The sequence below is a fragment of the Colias croceus genome, chromosome 23 (genome assembly GCF_905220415.1).
Source record: "Colias croceus chromosome 23, ilColCroc2.1".
Classification (NCBI taxonomy): Eukaryota; Metazoa; Arthropoda; class Insecta; order Lepidoptera; family Pieridae; genus Colias; species Colias croceus.
Window position 1 is genome coordinate 2194571 of NC_059559.1, and position 25603 is coordinate 2220173.

The following is a 25603-nucleotide window of genomic DNA, read 5'->3' on the forward strand; positions in this document are numbered from 1 at the left end:
AAATGTCAAACTGACATACATAAAAATTGTCTGTAATGTTGCTAGTACAAAGAAGCGTAAATAATATTTTAAACTGAAACCACCTTGGAAACCACAGTTCAATCTCAAACTCAAATATTTTATTCATTCAATTTGTTATGAGACACTATGATATTTCTTTTAGAAGCACGTTTAGCAGGCAGTTTATAAAATTACTCGATAAATACGAGTAATATTTACAATTTCTAAGGGTATAATTTTATCCAGCATCCGAATTTTTCCATTTTGCAAATGATAGAACAACTGTATCGTGCAGCTCTTAATTTACCTACCACAGGTCATAAATAAAACAAAATTTACAAAAATGCGTAATTTTGAAATTATTTTCATACAGTTACCGTTTACTAATATTTCGTCACTATTTCTGTAATTCGTGTATTATTTTCATTGTAACTTACACTATAATGAATTATTATCATTTACATATATCATTATACATGCAAATTTTCTCAGGTGTAGAAAATATTGTGTAAAATAATCATAACACACTTCCTAGTTGCTGTAGTTATAATAAGTGAATAATACTTAAAAGTATTTTGCTAAGGCGCAGACAACCAACTCCTCTTGGAGATATTGACACAAAATTTCGAGTCATTTGTAACAGGATGGCGGTTCTACAGGGGTCTTAGTACGCAATGGCAAAAAGAAAAATGATGGTGTGAATGCTGGTACTGGCGTGGGCGGCTTAGTCGCGTGGGCGTTAGTCGAACTCATCGGAAAAATAGCGAAAGTCAAACGATTTGTAACACAAAAATTTTAGAATTTACCGATAGCCCATAAAAAAGAAGTAGGCGGTAGTGTCATGCCATACTTTTCCGGCGTGACTAAACAGCCCTCCATGCCATACCGATGCGAATGTGTTGATTTAAAAAAAACAATTCAACTATTTGTACCAGGCTAACTTTTGCACAGGTACCTAACCATCGTCGTGCAGCCATTTACGAAAATCGCCATGCCATACTTTTCGGATGATTCCAAATGGTCGCCATACCGCCGAAAATCTGCAAAAATTTTTTTTTCGCCAAACTTTTAGTACTTACCAGTATTGCATTTGGATATTTTTATTTGCAGATGAGTTCGACTAACGCCCACGCGACTAAGCCGCCGGTACCAGCGTTCACACCATCATTTTTCTTTTTGCCATTGCGTACTAAGACCCCTGTAGAACCGCCATCCTGTTACAAATGACTCGAAATTTTGTGTCAATATCTCCCGGTCTAATATGTTAGCGAAGAAATATGGAGGTCGTGAGTTTGATTTCCAGTGAGAGCACAAACTGATACAGTCATGTCGGTAAGTTGTAGCTACTGTGTAGTGTGTACCTACCCCATGTACTTTTCAACCGACTTGAAAAAAAAGGGAAGATTCTCAATTCGAATGTTTTTATTTGTGTTTGTTACCTTACAACTTTCAACCGGCTGGACCGATTCTGATGATTATTTTTTTATTTGAAATCTAGTGTCTCTCGGTTGGACCTATTTAAATTTTATCCAGTTCGAAGCATTAAAAGGCGTTTTCGTTTTTGTTAAAAAAGTAATAGTTATTGATATCTTCTCTGAATTCGTTTTTTGTTATTTTATAAACGAAACTTTAGCAAAAAGAATAATTTGTATGTCGTGACTTGTGATTAACATAAATTACTTAAATTCTATCATTTCAAAAGAGTTAGGACCATTGTAAAAATATATAAAAATAGTTCTTATCTATAATAACAACAAAGTTTATTGTCCATTGCATAAATTGCTTTACGACGTTTTGCCATTGTACGCACGAAGATTATAAACACAGGACGTATATAGGAAATAAATATTTACTGCTTTGAAATAAGGTCTTATTTTGCACTACCGTCGTTACAGTTACATCATTTTGTATCTATGTGTAAAACACATATTTGACAGCCAGTAACGCGGGAAAGCGTACTGTATTCAGTTGCGCGGCGCGTTCTACATTCAAATTCAAAATTCCTTTGTCTGATGTACCTACATGTAGTTTAAAAAAAAGTTTGTTTTATAGTATAAAAAAAGTGCCAGTGAATTATTACGTGAAATGAGAAGTTTAAATATCTAAAAAGAAAAATAATAATTCAGTATTGTTCGTTTGGTTTTTTAATATTCAAGGAATGGATGAATGGAAACTGCGCAGAGGTATGTACAGCCACAGTTGACAGATAGGTATATACATTGTGGTACAGCTCTTCAACAGCAGCCTGCAGCTATATAATATACGTACTAATATTAGGGCAACTGATAAGATTTGATACTTTTTTGGAATAAATTTTTCTTTTATTATTTTTTCCGAATATGATCATTGATTATTAAAATAATAAGAAAAATCACAGTCTTTCGTTGATTGTAATATATGAAGTATCGTATTTTAACAGGTACCTAGGTATATTATTTATGTTAAGAAATTATAAACTCATTATTTTAAACTTTTAAATGTTCGCGATTTTTATTTGTTATATACTAGCTTTCCGCTATAAACTTAAAACGTATAAACTTTCCTCTTCAATCATTATCTATTTAAAAAATCCGCATCAAAATCCTTTGCGTAGTTTTCAAGATTTATGAATACATAGGGACAAAGTGACGGAGAAAACAACTTTGTAAACTAGGTAAGTATATAGGTATTAGGTATCTTATTAATTAAAAATTAATTGGTATTCAAGTACTTATTGAGCGTCGTTAAGGGTTAATAGAATAATAAATACTAATTATAAGTAGGTAGGTACATCTGTAATCTTTATTATCAATTATCATATTGCATATTATAATTTTCAAAAGCAACAAAATAAATCATAAATGTAAAATAATAAAATAAAAAAAATAACATCCAAAATAATACACTTGTTAAATACAAACTATAAATAACAAATAAACCATATAAAAGTAATTAAAGTAGTCGGAAATATTATAAACTAGCTGCGCTCCGCGGTTTCACCGGCTGGTCTGTTGGTCGTAGCGTGATGATATAATATAACCTGTAGCCTTCCTCGATAAACGAGCTATCTAACACCGAAAGAATTTTTCAAATCGGAGCAGTAGTTCCTGAGATTAGCGCGTTAAAACAAACAAACAAACTCTTCAGATTTCGTGTTTAGTTTATTAGAATAGGTAGATGAATACAATTATATAGGTATAAATAATATGTGAAGTCCCATGTCCCCAAGTGGGGTAAGGGGCAGATGCATTATACATCTGTTTCACTGATCGATTTTCTTTAGGGACAAGTAGGTGATCAGCCTTCTGTGTCCTACCAGACCGAGACATTTTTTTTTCTTCGTCTCCACCGGGAATCGAACCCAGGACCCCTCAGTTCTACGCTAACGCGTCAACCACTGTACCAAGGAGGCGGTATAATATGTACATGTTACTACAAATTATAATTAAAATAGTGTAATTTGTAGGTAATATTATATCACTGACAGCCTGACAGCTCGCCCGATTATCATTGAATTAATTAAATTGAATTTTTACAAAAATAATATTCACAGTGCGATATTTACTACTACATAATAATTATATTCTAACTAGATTTCCGCCCGCGGCTTCGCCCGCGTTTGCAAAGGAAAACCCGCATAGTTCCCGTTCCCGTGGGATTTCCGGGATAAAAACTATCCTATGTGTTAATCCAAGTTACCCTCTATATGTGTGCTAAATTTCATTGTAATCGGTTCAGTAGTTTTTACGTGAAAGAGTAACAAACATCCATACATCCATACAAACTTTCGCATTTATAATATTAGTAGGACGTATAATCTATAGTCTATAGGTACCTACTACACTATCTATATTATAAAGCTGAAGAGTTTATTTGTTTGTTGTTTGTTTGAACGCGCTAATCTCGGCATCTACTGGTCCGATTTGAAAAATTCTTTCGGTGTTAGATAGCCCATTTATCGAGGAAGGAGGCTTTATGTATATCATTTCGCTAAGACCAACAGGAGCGGAGCACTGCAGGTTAAGCCGCAGAGCAGAGTATACATATATCGTCAAACCACGTGATTTTTCGATTAGATACCTAGTTAACTAACAAATCATTAATTTTCGACACCAATTATATTCTGTTCAAGGATAATTCGATTTCCTACTGAGCAAATTAAAAATAACCTGTGTTAAAACCTTGTTAAAATGTACCTATATACATCTAGTTATAAACTAATTTAAAGACAATCAAACCCAAGACATTTGACATTTTGTTACTTCGTGTTGAAACAATTAACAATAGATTATAATGCGCATTTAAATAAAAGGAATAATAGTTACTAGCTTTCCGCCCGCGGCTTCGCCCGCGTTTTCAAAGAAAAAGCCGCATAGTTCCGGTTCCCGTGGGATTTCCAGGATAAAACTTATTCTATGTGTTAATCCAAGTTACCCACTATATGTGTGCCAAGTTACATTGTAATCGGTTCAGTAGTATTTGCGTGAAAGAGTAACAAACATACATACACATACATCCATCCTCACAAACTTTCGCATTTATAATATTAGTCAGAAGGAAGAATACGTATCTGAGTATACTCAACCACGTATTACCACAGTATAACTGTTCAATTCAAAGATTTACATAAGTATGAATGCTTCTCTTTTCTAGTCTAAGTTGTAAACTTAAGGCGACCTTGGCGACGATTTACTAGGCGGAATCGGGGGACCGGCCGCGGCGCGAATCTATCGTAGTAAAAGTACGTATAAAATATATTTAAAAGATATTTGGATATTGAATCAAAATTTAAAACAACCATGCCCTGTGTTTCAATTTCATAAACACACTGTAAAAACACTACAATAATTGACATTATTTAGCGTTTTGGTTTAAAGTACAAAAATCGACCTCAGTTCATGATTTTTTCCCAAAAAACCTGATTGTAAAATAAACAAATTAAAACAACCTTTATCATATTCGAAACTATAATATACATTTTTTTTAGAAATGTACATAAAGAATCTAAGAAGAAAAACGGTTATAAGTAGAGTTAATTTTCGGTATCAAAAGGGGATTCTACCCGATTCAGGCCTTAAACAGGTTTTGAATAAGAAGTAATTGTCACAGGAAATAACATATTATGCTAAAGTACAGATAAGTCTCTGGTTTTTTTAATACTTATATCTTTTTAAAACACGTAATTACTGTATTTTCCGAATATTTTATATATATTTTAGATTTACATACAATTACACGTATAAACTGACATTCTTACTGGAATAAATATTTAATATTTTGTATGTTTCTTGCGATTTAACTTAAAACTTACTTGAATGATTTTAATTTCTAATGAGAAAACTAGTAACTAGTACGTCTCTACAGTAAAATCATTTTTATACCGGTTGTTCCGGGCAAAGTCGATGTACTAGACTAGTCTACTTATCACAAATACATTCATACATTCTGCAATGGTATGATATTAATCATTGTCGCTGTCATCCATCCATCCAGTGTATGATATAGATGCTGTAAATGGAGACTATTAATGCATATAGAATGCAGAACATATATTTATATAAGACGTACCAAGTCTCAACATAATATTACGTTGCTGTAAAAAAACTACTTATTGGTAGTAGGAGTGTATTATCTCGAAATCATGATATGAATATGAAGTACTAGCTTTCCACCCGCGGCTTTGCCCGCTTTGTCTAAAACATAATAAATTATATACTAAACCCTTCCTGTTGAATCACTCTATTTATTAAAAAAACCGCATCTAAATGCGTTGCGTAGTTTAAAGATTTATACATAAATAGGGACATAGGGACGGGATTCAGAAAGCGACTTTGTTTTATACTATGTAGTGATGTAATGTTCTTCCTTTGAGCATATTGAGGTGAATTTAAAGTTTCAAAGTGATGAGTATTGTTATTTGGGAAGAGCTATAAAACTTAAAGGAAACTGAAAGATGAGTATTGTTATTTGGGAAGAGCTATAAAACTTAAAGGAAACTGAAACTCTCTTTCCATTTCGAAGTAATTTTTAAGTCCTAATCGACTTGTGAAATACGATACGATCCTTGGAAGTTCGTAATCAATAAGAAAACTTCGTCGTTTTGAAAGCGTTTTACCAAAAGTTAATTTAGAAAATCAACTTTAAAGTCCAGATATTGCTTTGAAACTCAATCTTAACATCTAGAACGCCGTAAACTGATGAATGCTGAACTGAAAAGATTTAGTTACACAAAACCCAATGATGTATAGAGTTGGTCTCTTTCGGATAGATAGGTAGGAAGAAGTTCACATTTAGAAGCACAATGCTTCAGAACGCAGGACCAGAGGGGCACCCATGATACCTTATAGCAGTAATACTTCCATCGGGCATCGTGGGATAGTGATGTCGCTAGACGACATAATGTTATATCTAGCTTTTTTTATGTCAGAGCAAGCAAAGGGGCAGGTGGGCCACCTGATGTTAAGTGGTCACCACCGCCCGGCGCCCATAAACACTTGTAACACTAGAAGTGTTGCAAGTGTTTTGCCGGCCTTTAATGGACAAATGAGCTCTTTTCTTGAAGGCCTGAATATCGTAGTTGTTCGGGAACACCGCATAGTTGTCATTTTTCCATTATGGAAATAAAACTGCTTTAAGACATCATGTTACACTCCAAGTCTTTAATCCCAGGCCAGGCGGTTGGTCTTGTTTCTGCCATTAGGTCATCGACGTTTGACATTTCACCCTATTGATAATCATCCATTACTCCTGCTATGAACTATTGCGTGCACTATATACATTCAGTTACAAATTAATTACATTTTTGCGTGCTTTCTTGAACTTGTAACGGACTAATCTAATCAGTAAAAGTTAAGTACTTAACAATAAGTGGACGTTATACACTATCCTACAGTTTATGCGTATTTATTTATGGTACTTACCATTTTTAGGAACCATTATACAGCTTACAGGGTTTATCATAGTATTTTTTATGAATAAAATATGCTATGATAACGATATGAATGTCTTGACGATGATGATGGATAAAAACATAAAAATATAATACTATCCACAAAAAGAAGTTTTAGCTTGCCTTACTCTTTACTCCTTCCGTAAATACCATCTTTTGATCATATTTGTGCAATACATATTGACATTGTTTAAATTAATGAAATATTTTCGTCTCTGTGCACGTTAGTATACAAACAAATTATCCAATTGCATGTTTACAGGTTCTGAAGAGCGATAACGGTCGACAAAATGGCCGCTTCCGGTAACGTCACATTAGCGCAAGATGGCACCCGACTGCATCCGTATTTAGTGGCGTTGGTGTGAGTATTTATATTTTTACTTACAAATCGTTTTTTAAACACTTAGGTACATACTTTCCTCTTAAAATTAGTATAGATTGGCTTTTTTTGTGGTGTCACTCAATGTTAGCCAGAAGGGCTTCTAAATTTTAAAAGGTGTCTTTGGTGGCGAAACGGAGTTCGCCCGGTTTTTTTTGTGTGGTGATTCTCAATGTTAGCCAGAAGGGCTTCTAAATTTTAACGCGGACACGTGGGTGAACTGAAGGTTCACCCTGATAGCGACATGCGCAAGGGCGTCCCCCCGCCACGGGGATCTCGAACCTCGGCTTGGGCTGTCGCTTGAGTGGAGGAGGCCGGAAGGGCCCTAGTCGGACGGGGAGACAGGCTTCGACCGCTTTGTCTAAAACTTAAAAGATTATACACTAAAGAAGGGAGCTGGCCCTTTTTGTTACCCTTCCCAGTCCTGTCCTTAATTCCCTACGTCAATCCTTTCTCTATCCCAAACTTTTAAAGGTGGCAATACATTTGTAGAGACTGTAAGATCTGCTAACGTCCTTACATCTATGCAATTTTTTATGAGAGTTGGTGACCCAATAGAAAACCTTCCTCGAAAACCACTCTAGATCTATTAAAAAAATGAGTGAGTGTGCAAAGCACACGTGTCAGAAGTGAAACTTCTTTGGCAAGATTCAAAGATACCAAAATCGGCGCCTTACTCCATGACGTGACGGTATTGCCAGGACGCGACATTGAAATTTTATTCTCAACGTTTTCTCTTCAAAAACGCTCCAAAACCGATCGCAGTTATAAAGATCTACATACATAGTACATACATAGGGACAGAGCGCGGGAAGCGACTTTGTTTATAATATGTCACTAGATAGGATTATGTAAGAATATTGGTAATGGGCTTTGGCAATACGTATATGATGGAAACCCATACATCTTCAGTATGCGCACATAACTTAGGCACATAATATACTTAATTGCATAACATAACGTCGATTTACTCCGCAACCTTAGACCAATACTTTTTTATTGGTCTATGCCTCAATTTAACTCAGAGTAGTAGCAGTATACATGAACGCGTTAGGCTGGTTGCAGAGCTTGACCGACCGTCAGTGCGTACGTCAGTCGCGCTTGTCATATGTATTGAAATTCATAAAACCGTTCATAGCTAGACCGACCATACGCACGCGTATTGTCATGCGCATTAGTGTCATAGTCATACAATTGTTGATGCGTATCGTCAGGACCGAGCGACGGCACGCACTGACGGTCGGTCAAGCTCTGTAACCAGCCTTAATATCAGGAACTACTGGTTCGATTTGCAAAAATTGTTTCGGTGGTGCCCATTTATCGAGGAGGGCTACAGGCTATATAATATTATAATCACGCTAAGACCAACAGGAGCCGTGCAATGGGGGGGGGGGGGGCGGGGCACAGCATTGGGGCACAGCTAGTTTTTAATATGAGTAGGATAGGGTAGGAAGAACAAGAACGTCATTTTAACCTCTTTGTCTCTTATTTGTACTTATAAATATTTTGATTTTTAATGCTGGTACAATAAATAATTTAATAAACATAAAATCTAAATAGAATATGTGTCGGTAATGTGAAATACGAATTAAGTTTTAAAATCAATTTTTCAACATTTTATTTACATATTTGAAAGTTTTTGCGTTTCCTCCTCTTAAGAAATTAATACTTACATTCGTTAAATTATTAGATTATGCTTCTTCGAAAATCAAAATGAGATTTTACGATAAAAATTAATATAATATGTATTTCTAAAATAATAGTACACACTACACACACACACACACACACACACCCCGGACACTCCATACAAAATTATCGTTTTGACAGTCACACTGTAGATACTGCAAATGAGTGAGTTAACGCTTTATGGTTGGCACATAATTTGTGACTAGCGTAAAAAAAAAATTCGCGTTTTTCTGATGAAATACATCCGTAAACAGCATAATATCTAACCATTTTTTACGAAAAACGATAATCACAAATCCAAAATAATTAAGTCAATTTGATTAATGTTGTCAATCTTCGTTGCGTACCACAGTTGCGTACCTACCTATCGTCCTTGCAGAAAAATGCGGACCATTTTTAGGCTGATCGTGCGGGGTGAGGTAAGTGTTTAATTTTGGCGGGAGGCGGAGAGTGTCCGTTCTGTTGCGTTTAGCTACTACATATTTATGTATTCTGTGACTAAAGTATAGGTATATAACGCCAATTACTATGCACCGATTACTGTCCAGCCTTGAAGCCACTTAATTGACTAGTTAAGGACAGTCCGATTTTACCTTTTATAGTGAGTAAAAACGTGTTTAATTGGATGTACTACATTTGACATTAGTTTTATACCTTGTTTATATGTATTATAAAAAATTAATAGTTTATAGTTACGAAATAATATTATAATTTACTTAAATATTTTAATAATTCCCTGTTTATTCAAAAAAAATCAGAATTAACTAGGTACCATAACTAGCCTTAACTATAGTCCTTTTCTCCTATGATGGTTCCTGTGACACTTCATCGTGTTCCGAATTACGTATTTTATGTTTAAAAAGCCAAAATAATTTTTGTGCATAATATTTTTATTTTATGGCGGCATTATTACCAAAAATATAAAAATGAAACATCATAAGCTTATAAAACAAAAACAGTATTGTTTATTTTAATATATAGAAAAATAAAATAAAATAACACAAAAATATAATACCAACACAATTCGTGTACCTACATGAAATGGATCGTTGAAAAATCATAGATTTGGAAAATCATAATAGGTACATATAATCGGCGCCCATCTTGTGATCGTTTGTCAATCGCGTCAATCGTCTGTACGAGTCTTGGTACGAGTGTGTCAGCCGTGTATACAAATTGCATTTTTGTATTGATAGGTACTTTACGTGGTATTCTGTTATTGTTGACTTTTTGTTGCTGTTGTTTGTTAAGTTTCCTTAGTTAATTGTTGGCGAAATGCCGAAAAAACTAATTTTGGTACTTTATTCAAATCGATTTCATTTCCATATAAAATATTATCGATTATCGGAAACAATTGATACGATTTCAGTAAAGAACATCTCTACACGTGTCAAAAATCGTCACAGAAATCATCTTAGGTGGAAAGGACTATAAAAATGTAAATAATATACCCATAAAAACACACAATAAACCATAATAAACTGGTAATAATTAAAAAAAATCGAAATTATTTTCAAAGAAAATAACGAAACGAAAAGAATCAAAAACTTAAATCCGCCTGTGTTCTAATCGAAAAATTCGAAAATTGAAATTACGAAACGTTCCATGTTATCTTTTTAAATAGATGACAGACTCACGTGCTGATTTTAGTTTTTACTTTCGCACACTTGGGTTCCCGCCAATTCGAATGTCGCCGGGTCAACGACCGCGTTCAAGGTCGCACATGTTTGATGATTTGTCTATGACCGAGTTGTCATGGCGATGGCGTAATAAATTATCACATACCTACTAGGTTTCCGCCCGCGGCTTCGCCCGCGCAGTCAAAGAAAAACCTGCATAGTTCCCGTTCCCGTGGGATTTCCGGGATTGCGTCATTTTCCCGGGATAAAAAGTAGCCTATGTCCTTTCTCGGGTATAATCAAAATATCTCCATACCAAATTTCATGAAAATTGGTTCAGTAGTTTAGGCGTGATTGAGTAACAGACAGACCGAGTTACTTTCGCATTTATAATATTAAAGTATGGGTTATGTACCTACTGGCTACTGTGTGTATGTTGTGTGTCGTTTAGTTCAAAAACGTAGTGGCAACTGGCAGTTAGTGGCACTTATGGAGCTCGACTCGCTATACAAGCAACAACCAGTATTGAATAGAATTTTTTTTCGTACCTAAGCACAGAATACATAATAGTAGCTAAACGCTACAGAACGGACACTCTCCGCCTCCCGCCAAAATTAAACACTTACCTCACCCCGCACGATCAGCCATAAAATGGTCCGTATTTTTCGGCAAGGACGATACGCAACGAAGATTGACAACATTAATCAAATTGACTTATAGTAATTTTATTATTTTGGATTTGTGATTATCGTTTTTCGTAGAAAATGGTTAGATATTGTGCTGTTTACGGATGTATTTCATCAGAAAAACGCGAATTTTTTTTTTACGCTAGTCAAAAATGTGTCAACCATAAAGCGTTAACACACACATTTGCAGTCTCTACAGTGTGACTGTCAAAACGATAATTTTGTATGGAGTGTCCGGGGTGTGACCTAAGTATGAGCCGTGGGTATGAGAGGTATACGCCAGTATACGCATAGAGTATAGACCATAGTATGATTCATTTCTAAGTTGGTTAACTCTCTACGAGATTAATAATTTACCCAAGAAGAAATATTCCATTGTGTATTTAATTGATATTCCACATTCGACATAGTATTCAGTACCTAATGCTATAATTGTTATAAAGGGCATTGAAACTTTCTGGCATATCAAACCCGCCGCCATTTTGATTTTTTTTCGAAATCGCGGCGCACGATTAAAGTGGTATGTATGGATAGAGGATACATAGACAAACAAAAAATGTCTAATAACATAGTACACTAAAGCGTCACATTACCGAGATATTTGGAGGTAAATAACAGTTTATTGGAAGAAAGTAGGTAGATTCATTACATAAAAACATACATACATTACATAAAATGTAAGTAATGTAATGAATACCTACTTTCTTCCTGTAATTATAATAATCTACCTGGGAGTGATTATTTGGAGATAATATTATGCATATAGACACGTAATAAGTCTATTTTTAGTGTTTGTCGTACTCATAAGTGAATATTTACCTCCAAATATCTCGGTAATGTGACGCTTTAGGGTACTATGTTATGAGACATTTTTTTTTTCGTCTATGTGTCCTCTATCCATACATACCACTTTAATCGTGCGCCGCGATTTTGAAAAAAAATAAAAATGGCGGCGGGTCGATATGTCAGCGTCCATACAAAAAGTTTCAAACCCCTTACCTGTGCGAAAATATTCGCAAATTATACAACATAGGGGTCTGGTCATATAGTATAAACTAGCTGAGCTCTAAGGTTTCACCAACGTGGTTCCTCTCCTATTGGTCGTAGCGTGATGATAATATATATGTACTTCCTCAGTAAATTGGCTATCTAACACCGAAATAATTTTTCATATCGGACCAGTAGTTCCCGAGTTATAAACAAACTCTTCAGCTTTATAATATTAGTAAAGATTAGTGATGCAACGAATACGAATATTCGTATTCGCCGAATAGTAGACATTTCCGAATATTCGTATTCGGCGAATATACGATTATTTAAAAACGAATATTTTTGTACGCAACTCTATTTACTACAGATTTAAAAATCGCTCGTAAAAATATGACGTGTGCAGAGGCTGCTGATCCAATGGCCTTTTGGCGAGAAGATGTCCATTTTCCAAGTCATAAAAAACTCGCAAAAAAATATTTTTCACTGAAGCCAGTAGCCAGTACAGTCGCTTCGGAAAGACTTTTTTCAACGGCTGGAAATATCCAGACTGAAAAAAAAAAATCGCCTAAAACCAGAAAATCTACGAATTTTATGTTTTTAAATAAAAATTTGCCTATTGTAAATTTTAATTATTAGAAGAGTAAACATTCATTAAATAAATAAGTCTTTTAATAACAAGGCGAGATATTCGTATTCGTATTCGTATTCGCCGAATAGTAGGTTTGATATTCGTATTCGTATTCGTATTCGCCGAATAGTAGGTTTGATATTCGTATTCGTATTCGTATTCGTAATAGTAGTATTCGTTGCATCACTAGTAAAGATGTATGGATGGATGGATGTTTGTTACTCTCACCCAAATACTACTGAACTGATTACAACGAAATAAGCTATGTTAGGAGCTGAAGACCCAGAATAAGACATGGGCTAGGCTTTTTATCCCGGAAATCCCACAGGAACGGGATTTGTATATGGAATGTAGTGTTATATTGCCTGTTATGTGTTGATTTAAAGACGTTTTTTAGTTTTAGTAAAAATATTAATTTATAACTATATAATCTATATTATCTTAGAGCATTAGTTAATGGCGTTTCAGTATTCGGCCGTATAATATAGATAATATATTAATATTACCACGTGTAAGTAGATAAAATAATCACTACTATAAATAAAGATAAGTACATAGCAATAATGTAAATCTAAATGAATCATGCATAATACAAGTTATCACATAAGTCATAATAGTCCCGTGGGATTTCCGGGATAAAACCTTAATCCTATGTCCCGGGGTAAAAAGTAGCCTAAGTCCTTTCTCGGGTATCAAAATATCTCTATACCAAATTTCATGCAAATTGGTTCAGTAGTTAAGGCGTGATCACAGAACATATTAAAAACCTCTCTTTATATTAATATGTGATGTAGTAACAGTGTAGACTATAATTTATTACTAGATGTCGTTGAACATTTTTTAGATCGCGCTATCGAAGTGTTTTTCTCGATACGTATATAGTGGTCGCGCCAATATAAAAAAATATAAGTAAGTATATTCTCGATATAAAGTGGACTGTATTTAGATCAACGTGGTGTTAGCAAAGAGGGGAAAGACGGGAACACACGGCACATACCTCGTCGGAGGGAGTAGCGTCCAGAACACACGTCGCTGCCACGCGGTCAGGGTCCTCCAGCTCGCGGCGGGCAAGAACGGGTCCAGTCCAACACTCCACACAAACACACACGCGGCGGTGAGCGCGACCAAGGGCCGGGGCACGGGATGCCCCGGGGGTGTTACAAAAGCACAATGCCTGATGATCTAGAGAGCCTCGTGGAAGCTCTCCGGCGGTGAGTCCCGATCCTCGCGAAAGATCGGAGAGAACTACTGGCTGTCGTTCGTGACATAGGTAGGTCACGTGACGAGCGCTAAATAGCGCGCGATGATTGGTTGTGCTCGTATGTAGGGAAGGATGAAGGAATACACCACAAATAATAAACATTTAATTTCTACATTTACTATTTTAATTATATTGGCGTTACCATATCCACCCGCCCTAAATGGGTCACCATTTAAAACCAATCATAAGATACAGCGAAAAACTATGACTCTAGGATCGCATAATGCGCGCGGGTTAATAAAGTCCTAAGAGCCACGGCGGTAATATAAGTAACAAATTCTATGGCTCCAGGAGCGCATAATGCGAGCGGGATAATAAAAAATCCTAAAAGTCACGGCGGAAAATAATATAACTAACAAATTTTATGACTGTAGGATCGCGTAAAGCGAGCGGGGTAGGTATAAAAGATTCCTAAAGTCACGGCGGAAAATATAACTAACAAATTCTATGACTCTAGGATCGCGTAATGCGAGCGGGGTATAAAAAATTCCTAAAGTCACGGCGGTATTTATAACTAAGAAATTATATCGAAAGCGGTGCAAAAACTTAAAATTAAACTTAACTAACTGCGGTAATATATTAATGCGATATAACTATTGTCTTGGAAGCGGACATAAACGAACGACCGGGCGAAGGTAAGCTCCCTTGGCGGTTCTAACTGTACAAACGCGCGCGACGTCGTCCTTTGAAGGATGTACTTTCTCTACGACGGCTAAAGGCCAGGTTAGGGGCGGTGCATTATCATTTATCACAACCACGACCGTTCCTGGAGTAATAGGTGTGGAAGGCGTATTCCATTTCTGCCTAACCTGCAGACCGTGTAAGTATTCCATTCTCCAACGTTTCCAAAACGACTGAACTAACTTGTCCAGTAGCGAATGCCTATCAAGCAAACTGACGTGATCAGATTTGACTTGCGGCGCGGGTAATGCTAATAAGAGCGCGGTAATTAAAATAACACGAAACAAATTCGTTATAATACTATACATATATTTAATATGATAATAATCAATGATCATGATAATTATGTGATCATTGTGCGGTAATATCGCTGGATGCTTATGTGCATATTCCAGGGCGGTATCGCTTAGACGTCCAATGAGGATAAGTCTGTTGCGAGTAAAAGGCTTCAAGTGATTGAAAGCCTGCAAATAAAATTTATAATAGAGTATATTAGAATACTCCTCTGCAAAATATTTATTTTGCAGGGCGGGAATAATTTTATTTACAGCGAAATTAGGTTCCTCTGCGGTCATCATAACACCGCGGCGGGGTAATAATATAAGGAACCTATAAATATAAAATACACGACGCGACGAGACGCGAAGGGCGGTATCGTATAAAGCGCAATGCTTTATAGGCGGGCACACAGTGTGCGCTAATAATTTTCGTTCGGGAATGTCTGCAATAGACTCACCATTGAGACTCTTATGAGGCCAATCAGATGGATCCGAACGAGCCCACTGGGGTCCATGGAACCACAGAGGGTGCGAGACGAGATTTTGTGGCGTAATGCCACGCGAAAGAACGTCAGCGGGATTTTCAATACCAGAAACATGGTAGTAGTTATCTGATGGGATGTTATACGCGACTGTGGGAGCAACGAAGCCCATCATGTCCCACAGACGGGCGGTAATTGACAAGATGGAGCGCTTAATGCACGTCACATCGGCGGGTGCAGTAATTTTAAAATAAAAACAATCATCAACAGTAGACCAATGCAGACCAAGTAATTTATGTTGCACGGTCTTATCAAACTCCACCGCGGAGGGTAAAAGTTTGTGCGAAGCGGGAAGATTATCTATCACATTTTTACTATTACTATTCCATTTAACTAGATCCCACTGAGCTCCCTTAAACAAATCGATGAGCTGCTGCGACGCGAAAACTGCTTCACACTCCGTGGGAATAGAGAAGGCGATATCATCCATATACAACGAGGAAAACGCAATGCTACTCGCGAGCGGATATTTCGCGCCGTCATCTTCTACGAGCTGTCTTACCGTGCGCAGTGCATGATAAGGACTAGACTTGATGCCGAAGCAAACTCGACTAAATTGATAAAGAAGTAGCGGATCCTGCGGGCTGAAACGATATAAAAAACATTGAAAACGACGATCAAACTCACGCACGAATATCTGCAGAAATTGTTGGCGGCAATCGGCGGTCATGGCAATCGCGTGGAGACGAAAACCTAAAATTATTGTAAACAAATTGCCTTGTAAATTCGGCCCAACATGCAGAAGGTCATTCAATGAACGCTGGCTTCCAGAAGTTGGCATGCTAGCATCTAAAACCATGCGCAGCTTAGTCGACGATTTATCCTCGCGCAGAACAGCGTGATGCGGTATAATATAAATAGGTGTAGGGTCACGCGGATCATACGGAGGCGCGGGTGAAATATAATTCTTCGTTAGATAATCTTTTATGACGTCATCATATGCCAACCTTAATTTAGGTGAAGCCTGTAGCTTTCTTTCAAGGCACATGAAACGTTTGCGGGCAATATTAAATGAGTCACCGAGAGTGTAGAAATCATCCTTAAATGGGAGCGAAACGATATATCTGCCACTCACGGGGTCGCGGGTTGTAGTTGATTTATAATATTCTTCACATTCAACATCATCGGGATGTTGAACGGGCGGTGCGGTAGGAAGCTCCTCGAGCTCCCAGAAACGCCTGACTAATGAGTCAATAGCGGCGGTCTCTTGAACGTGACAACACGTCAAGGGCGGTTTATGTATGTTAGGTATGGTGGGTACTGAACCCATTATTACATAGCCTAACACCGTGCGCAATGCAGCGGGCGCCGACGAGTCACGAGCTGCATGAACTACGTCGGGGAGAAGCAGATGAGGGAACAGAGAAGCACCGATTAATAAATCGATTTTATTTGGCGTACCAAAACTCTCATCTGCGAGCGGTAAATGCGAAATATGCGATAAGACAGTAGTGTCTACAACAGCGGTCGGTAATAAATCCGTAACATGATCAACAACTAGCGGTGAAATATTAAAAGATATGTTGTTGTCAAGACGCGAATAAAATTTTATATTTACGGAATTACTATCTATAATTTTTTCTGAACCACCGAACCCCTTAATAATAGTACGTTCGGTTTTCTGCGGTTTAATACCTAAGCGTTCACAACATTCATTCGTAATGAAGTGACTTTGCGAAGCGGAATCTAAAAGCGCGCGAATAATAAGCCGTTCACCTTTACAATTATAAGCTACGACTTCAGCGGTTGATAACAAAATAGTATGTTGTTTATTCGCGGGCGGGTTGCATAGAAATGCGTTATCTGTATCAGCTGTATAGCTAGCGGTGCATAGCGCAATATCATAGCGGCACTCGCCCGACGGCGCGGGCGGCGTCGGCGCAGGCAACGGCGGGGAGCTGCGCGGCGGGGGGTGAGACGCAGGCGCGGGTATGGAAGATTCGCGTTTCAAATGTAACATTGTATGATGTTTTAATTTACAAACGCGACAATTAGAATAAGACGAGCAACTAGAAACTCGATGTTTTATACTGAGGCAATTTATACACGCGTTTCTATCCTTTACGTATTTCAAACGTTCCTGCGGACTCATTTTATGAAAACTCGAACATTTATATAAATGTTGATGCGTAATATTTTTACAAAGACAACTATAAGCGGAATCAGCTGTTGTTACGTAAGACTGATACGTCTTAGGCGGAGCGGAAGAAGTATTATTTGAACTGCGGTTATAATTATTATTCTTTCGAGGCGGTTTATTTATTCCCGAATTTGTGGAAGGATGAATGCGTTCTAATACCTTCGCACGAGTTTGAATAAATTGAACTAAGTTATCAAAAGTAGGCATTTCACTACCAAACTCAGTCTCGAAAGCGCGAACAGTATCTGAGTCTAACTTCTTCAGCGCGATATGAACAATCATTAAATCTGTAATATTATCTAACTTTATATTTTGTAAGGCGCGCACTGCGCTAATAAAGTTATCTGTAAATAAATCAAAGTTTGTTGCGGACGCACAATGCAAAGGTTTAAAATCAAACATTTGATTTAAATACGCGGAAACTAACATACGTTTATCATCATATTTATCTTTTAAAGTTTGTAATATTAAATTATAATTTTCAGCGGAGGGGGTTATACCAGCTATAACAGTTGTGGCCTTCCCCGTTAATTTACCTAGTAAATAATATAAGCGCTCGGCATCTGTAAGGCCGGGATTGTTATGAACAATTGATTCAAAATTCGAAAGAAACAGCGGAAATGAGCGAATATCACCCGAAAATGGTACTAATTCGATAGGCGGTAATTTAGGCCTATTTTTATGCAAATTATCAATATCTCCGTGTGACGGACTTGGTTGCGAATATTGCGATTTAATTCTTTTAATCCTGCTATATAAAGACTCGAATGCAACGAGGCTTTTATAATCAGGTTTCGCGGCGGGAATTAATGATAACAAACGAATATTATATTCATCTAAACATTGCTTATAATCATCGCGTAATGATTCTATCTGCGCGGACTCGTCAAGGAAACTTTCCATAAGCGCAGCGTTGTTATGAACGTTCAAAGACAAATCATAAATTCTTTGCACCATTTCGAATATAACTTCGCGTTTAGCTAACAACATGGATAACTGCGAATCGTTTATATCTTCCGAATCATTAACATCCGAAGCGTCACTATCAGCTAACTTAGTCATTTTCTTAGGCGGCATTTTTAATAACAAAAGTAAATATTCAAACAGAGAATGTTACAATAAAAGTTACAATAACAAGTAATACGACCAAATAAAGTAGGTCAGTGACGCAAGCGTAATAAGAACCGAGTATGCACTATGCAATTACAATATGGTCGGATTATAACAGCGGATCGCGGAATGTAGGTACTCGATAAATTTCGAGTGCGGGTAGACCGTAGATAAATATGATGAAATATGTTCGATTTATAATGATTTTAGCGTTATAACTGCGGATAAACGATATGAATATAGTTTTAATTAACTATTTTAATAATAATATACGCGTAACTTAATGTCACGGGCGGAATAAAATATATTTTAAGCGGAAAATAATAGATGACGCAATGTCGATCTATGCGGTTATAGTTATTTCACAATGAATGTACTATTAAATCACTTATTAGGGCCTACAATGAGTATCCTAATAAGGGCGGGTTTAAAATATATTTTATATGAATAGTAGAAGACGCATTGTCGTTCTACGCGGTAAATTAAATAGTATTTCGCATTGAAGATACTACTAATACGCTTATTAGGGCCTACACAATGAGTATCCTAATAAGGGCGGTGGAATCATCAGGTAATGTACGATTCGTAAGGACTAACAATGGTTATTATCCGGATCGAAGGTACCACTCTATGGTCCTTATCCGGGTCGAAGGTACCAATCAAATGGTCGCGCCAATATAAAAAATATACGTAAATATATTCTCGATATAAAGTGGACTGTATTTAGATCAACGTGGTGTTAGCAAAGAGGGGAAAGACGGGAACACACGGCACATACCTCGTCAGAGGGAGTAGCGTCCAGAACACACGCCGCCGCCACGCGGTCAGGGTCCTCCAGCTCGCGGCGGGCAAGAACGGGTCCAGTCCAACACTCCACACAAACACACACGCGGCGGTGAGCGCGACCAAGGGCCGGGGCACGGGATACCCCGGTGGTGTTACAAAAGCACAATGCCTGATGATCTAGAGAGCCTCGTGGAAGCTCTCCGGCGGTGAGTCCCGATCCTCGCGAAAGATCGGAGAGAACTACTGGCTGTCGTTCGTGACATAGGTAGGTCACGTGACGAGCGCTAAATAGCGCGCGATGATTGGTTGTGCTCGTATGTAGGGAAGGATGAAGGAATACACCACAAATAATAAACATTTAATTTCTACATTTACTATTTTAATTATATTGGCGTTACCATATAGAATTTTGTGTTTGTATGCGGCATTTATGTTTTATTAAAGAAAGAAAGAAAGAATGAATTTTTGAATGCACTATCCTAGTTCTTTTGAGATAGTGTAATATTTATATGTGAGATAATAGTATGGATAAACTATATAAAAATAATTCCTTTGCAGAGACTCTCCGAGGAAAAAAGAAATAGATTCGTGTTACAAATTTTAAAATCATACATAGTACATTTCCATAGACAAGGTTCATGTTATTTATAATCTACCGCCTGACAACCTCCCTTTCAGTCGGTTAGTTGTCAGTCGATCGCTTACATTTTTTGAAGAGACGATCAGCGAGCCAATTGATCTCAAACAGCCCACCAGTGTGACGAAGGCGTTTTTATTCTACAACCCAACATTCGCGAAAACCATAAATTTAAAGTTACAACATCATAAAAAATATATTTTTCCTGTTGCTAGGTATAATATGGTGGTACTAATCTCCACACGCCACATGCATTTTTTTCCAAAGCCACAACAAAATAAATTATCCAAGTTTTCGCCCATATAAAACGGTCATCTAAAGCGTCAGTGCCCAATTTCTTCCTTGCCCGCGCGCGCCAACACATATATTATGCAGTGGCGGATTTATAGATTTGCCGCCCGTAGGCTATTCAATTTTTGCCGCCCGTAGGCTATTCAATTTTTGCCGCCCGTAGGCTATTCAATTTTTGCCGCCTCTAAATTTTGATATCCTAGTCCACAATCATATCAATTTTCTATCAATAAAATTTCTACTTTATAATTTGTGCTCCATCATCCTCGTTACGTCAACTTTTACCATATACCTAGTTATTATTATTGAGAACTATGGTACCGTGTTAGATCCTTGATTATTTTTACAGCAAAGAATTATCAAAAAACATTATTTTAAGGAAAAAATATCTCAATCGTATACCACTTTTAAAGTAAGGTAAGGTATGTCTTAAAACTACACTTGTGTCGTTTGTTCTGGCGTTACAATACGTGCGAAGCGCGTAGTAGGTATGCTCTACTCTTGCCTATAAAAATCGAAATCCGATGTTAGTACCTAACAATTAATATGATGTACATGAATATTATTTAAAAAGCAACTTATCGGAAAAAAAAATGGTCGCTGAGCTTATAAAAATTATTTTTTCGAATTTTTATTTAAAAGGAAATAATTTTAATGCCATATCGTATGGATTTTGGATGATCGTCTTCACTGTGAACATGATAACTTTCGAAAAAATATTTTTTTCATTTCAATTTTTTTTTAATATACTTGTTTAACTGGAGAGAAGCTGTTGAATAAAAAATTGCAGCTGAGTATTGTTTTATCTTATTATAATTAATTCATTCCGATTGGCATTTTCTGAAAAAGTTGGCTTTGCGAAAAGTTATCAAATCTACTGATTGACATTTAATTTAAATAATTCGTGTACGACATGAGCGCTTGAGGCCTGCTCATTTGGATTTTCCAAACTTTTTCTTACTGCAAATAAAATAATTAACTATTAAAATGTAAATTCAAATTCAAATTCAAATTAATTTATTTGCCAAAGAACATGGTATACATAGATGTATCAATTTTCTAATAAACAAATTGTCTCACTTCATATTTTGTGGAGGGAATTTTTTTATTGTCAAGTCACAGTCGTTCAACTATCAGTTATTTGATTAATAGGATCTCTATAAGATACTAGCTTACCGCCCGCGGCTTCGCCCGCTTTCTCTAAAACGATTTGAAATTTAAACTATCCTATCTCTCAAGTTGGATCGAACTGCACATGGTGTGCAAATTTTATTATAATCGGTTAAGTGGTTTAGGAGTCCATTGAGGACAAACATTGTGACACGAGATTTATATACATATATTAAGATTGAACTAGTTTTTTATTTAATAAAAATTTGTCAATTTTGGTCAGTAATTTTATTAGACCATCGATATTATATCGATTGAATTGGGTAAGCAGATCTCATAATTATTATTAGGTACACGGAGAAAAAATTGTAGCAGTTATCAGTGAAGAATATAATATGTAAAAATTACTAAATTTCGATTATAATATCGAATCGCGATATTCTAAAAGTTCATAATCATTAATGTATAATTAGTAAAGCGTTTAGGAATTGTTCATGCACAGATGTTGAAATATTTGTTAATTAGCACTGTATATGAGAATATTTCGATATTTGTTAAATATTATATTTATTTATCATTATATTATATTTATTATTATATATTTCTCTCCAATTTTCGAAATTCGTATTATGTGTGTGTATAATATTTTTTTTTTAATTTGTAAAAAGAAATAATAATTTATGAACTAAATTTGCCGCCCTAGGCTCCAGCCTACTCAGCCTGCCGCCACTGCATATATGACTGTTTAACTATACCGTTGAACATTGTAATTTACCATAGATACCGACACACCTACACTGTATTTGAAGGAAGGTATGACCCATATCAGTCATTGCTTAAAACACGTTACAATATTTTTGATTTGAAGCTGCTATAGTCGATAAATAGGTACCAAACTCTTAAATGGGTATATTATTTTAATGTTTAAAAGTCGCAACACAATTTTTTTTTCTCCTCATCATTTCAAAGATGTAAGAAATTTAAAAAATCAACCACTTACTAACTACAAAATACATAACAAGTCAAAAAAATATGATTTCTTGTCCGTTCCCCTAATTTATTCGGTATGTGTAGGTTGCATGCATATATTCCTACTAGGTATGTATGCACATGATATACAGAGAACGCTAACGGCTAAATACATTGCCCTGATAGAGGCCGTTTTATAGAATTACGTCAAATAATGTACATACTCCATCTTTTATACTTTTTAGACTAGTACCTAATTTATGGACGCCCCCTGACACAGGACAGTATTTCTTTAATTTATAGTTATAAAGCTAGGATGGTCCTAGAGCCGAAATTTGACCTTCCAATTCTTGCGATACTGACTTCTAACTATACTCATGTGCGTTACACTGCACGTATCGTGATGAAATATACATTCGACAAGTTAAAATTGTCTTCTACATAATAAAAATATGTAACATAAATGAATCGTCAAATGTGTTGCAATGCAAGCGTAAAACTCGAGAACGGTTTGACCAATTAAAGGCAAGTAAAAAGCTTAGGCGCCGTCCTAATTGGCCATTGCACGTGCGATCAGTTCGCGCGTCCAAATTGTCTGTTTTCAATCGTACGATCATCATCGCATCGCTCGATCGCACGGCCATGCGATCAAACACACTGCTCACTTCTGAATGTCCTAATACCTTTTCTCGCGCATCGGCCATTGTACGATCAACTCGTCGTAGACGTCGTAGACTAGTTTCATCGCACGATGAAATCGCATCACCATGATCGTGCGACCTGAATTAGGACATAATATTATGTTTTCTAATCATACGAGCAGTTACATCGCACGATGAAATCGCATCGTTAGATCGCGCGTGCGTTGGCCAATTAGGACGGCGCCTCTTGGTCTTCAGCTACCTATATACCATTGTCATTGGTTCAGTAGTATTTGCGTAAAAGAGAAACAAACATCCATACATGATAAATCCATCCATCCTCACAAACTTTCGCATTTATAATATTAGTATTATTAAATCTATATATATATAAATCAATGCCACTTTTCGTTGTAATTCCATAACTCGAGAACGGCTGAACCGATTTCGATAATTCTTTTTTTATTATATTCCTTGAAGTACGAGGATGGTTCTTATGTAGAGAAAACGTTAATATGTACCACGGGCGAAGCCGGGGCGGACCGCTAGTATATTATAAATGCGAAAGTTTGTTGTAAATTTTAACCGATTTAAATCACGTCATATCTCTCCATCTCCAATCGTGGCTTGTATAGCAACTCGATAGTTGGTCGCAAATTGGAACTGATTGCAGCTATAATTTGTAGAGGGAAGAAGCAATTTGTGATTATATTGTAAATCCAAATATAACTATTTATAATATGTATGCTATATAAACGATAGGTATTAGGTAATCGTTGTATAAAGTTCTTTTTTTATTTTTGTTTGTTTGTGATTACCAGCTAAGTAAAAAAATGCGATTTAGTAAAATAGAAACCGTTCAAAAAGTGCACACAGAATATTTTTTTATTTTTTTATACCCGGTCGGGATGTTTTGATGTGAAACTTATTTTGGCGCGTTTAGAGTAAATTTACAAGGTCGCGTCATGGCAATACCGTCACGTCATGGACGACGACGATTAAGGCGACGACTTTGGTATCTTTGAATCTTGCCATCATCAATGGTCAAACGTAAGGGTTTAATAATAGTAATTATCGCCATCTATTCCATACTTACTGAATCCAGTCACCAGATGTCGCCATAATAATCTTATTTAGAAAAATGAATCGCAAAATGTGTTGGTAAGCGCATAACTCGAGAACAGCTGAACTGATTTCGATAATTCTTTTTTTATTATATTTCTTGAAGTACGAGGATGGATCTTATGTAGAGAAAACGTAAACATGTACCACGGGCGAAGCCGTGGCGGACCGCTAGTATGTAATAGGATGGTTTTTATCAAGTTTGTTATAACAGATATTTGTGACTGTTAATTGTGATTGTGAAATAAAAGAATAATAATTTGCAATAAAATAAGTTTGCGAGATGTAATATTTCAAGATACAAGATCAAACTACACACGGATGACGGGGTGCAAATAAGATTTATAATTGGTTCAGTAGTTTTGGAGTCAATCGCGGACAAACAAAGTGACACGTACTTTTTATATAACTATTAAGAAGATGTATATCTATTATTATCTTTTTTAGACGCTGGTGCATATCTTCTTTCTGGAGTACAGCTTCGATTCTCATCCACAGACTTTTGACCACTCCGTTGCCGCCAATAGCAGGTAATAAGAAATATATTTATTTTAGATTTTTAGGACATAGATATTTTTAAGAAGGTCCCAAAGTTATTTTGTTACAGTATTCGTAAGTCACCAAATGTACTGAAATGTATGATTTATCATTGAAATGATCCTTCTAATATTATAAACGCGAAAGTTTGTGAGGATGTGTGTGTGTGTTTGTTACTCTTTCACGCAAATACTACTGAACCGATTACAATGAAATTTAGCACACATATATAGGGTAACTTGGATTAACACATAGGATAAGTTTCATCCCGGAAATCCCACGGGAACGGGAACTATGCGGGTTTTTCTTTCAAAACGCGGGCGAAGCCGCGGGCGGATAGCTAGGTTATATTATAAGTAAAAATGTGTAGCACTCTGAATGTGACACATCATACAAATGTGGCTAATTAGCTTAATTTTACATCAGTTTCTTTTTCGCTCACGATACTGAAATCATGCCATCTCACTTTGACGTCTAATCGTGCGTTTGTGTACTGATAATAATCAAGATCGAATGTTGTGTTTGTAACCTCACTAAACCTTTTAGTTACTATATAAAAATAAGTCAGGTTTTCCTTCC

General features: G+C 36.3%; 1 protein-coding gene across 2 annotated transcripts in view; it reads left to right on the forward strand.

Moving 5' to 3' along the window:
* The first annotated feature begins 1950 nt into the window (after positions 1-1950).
* Positions 1951-25603, forward strand: part of LOC123702510 — a 66397-nt gene continuing 42744 nt past the window's right edge. For both annotated transcript variants that reach the window (XM_045650287.1, XM_045650288.1), the window contains exons 1-3: positions 1951-2183; positions 7191-7289; positions 24935-25017. In XM_045650287.1, coding sequence (XP_045506243.1) covers positions 7219-7289; positions 24935-25017 — 154 coding nt within the window. In that variant the 5' untranslated portion in view covers positions 1951-2183; positions 7191-7218. The remainder of the gene's footprint in view (positions 2184-7190; positions 7290-24934; positions 25018-25603) is intronic.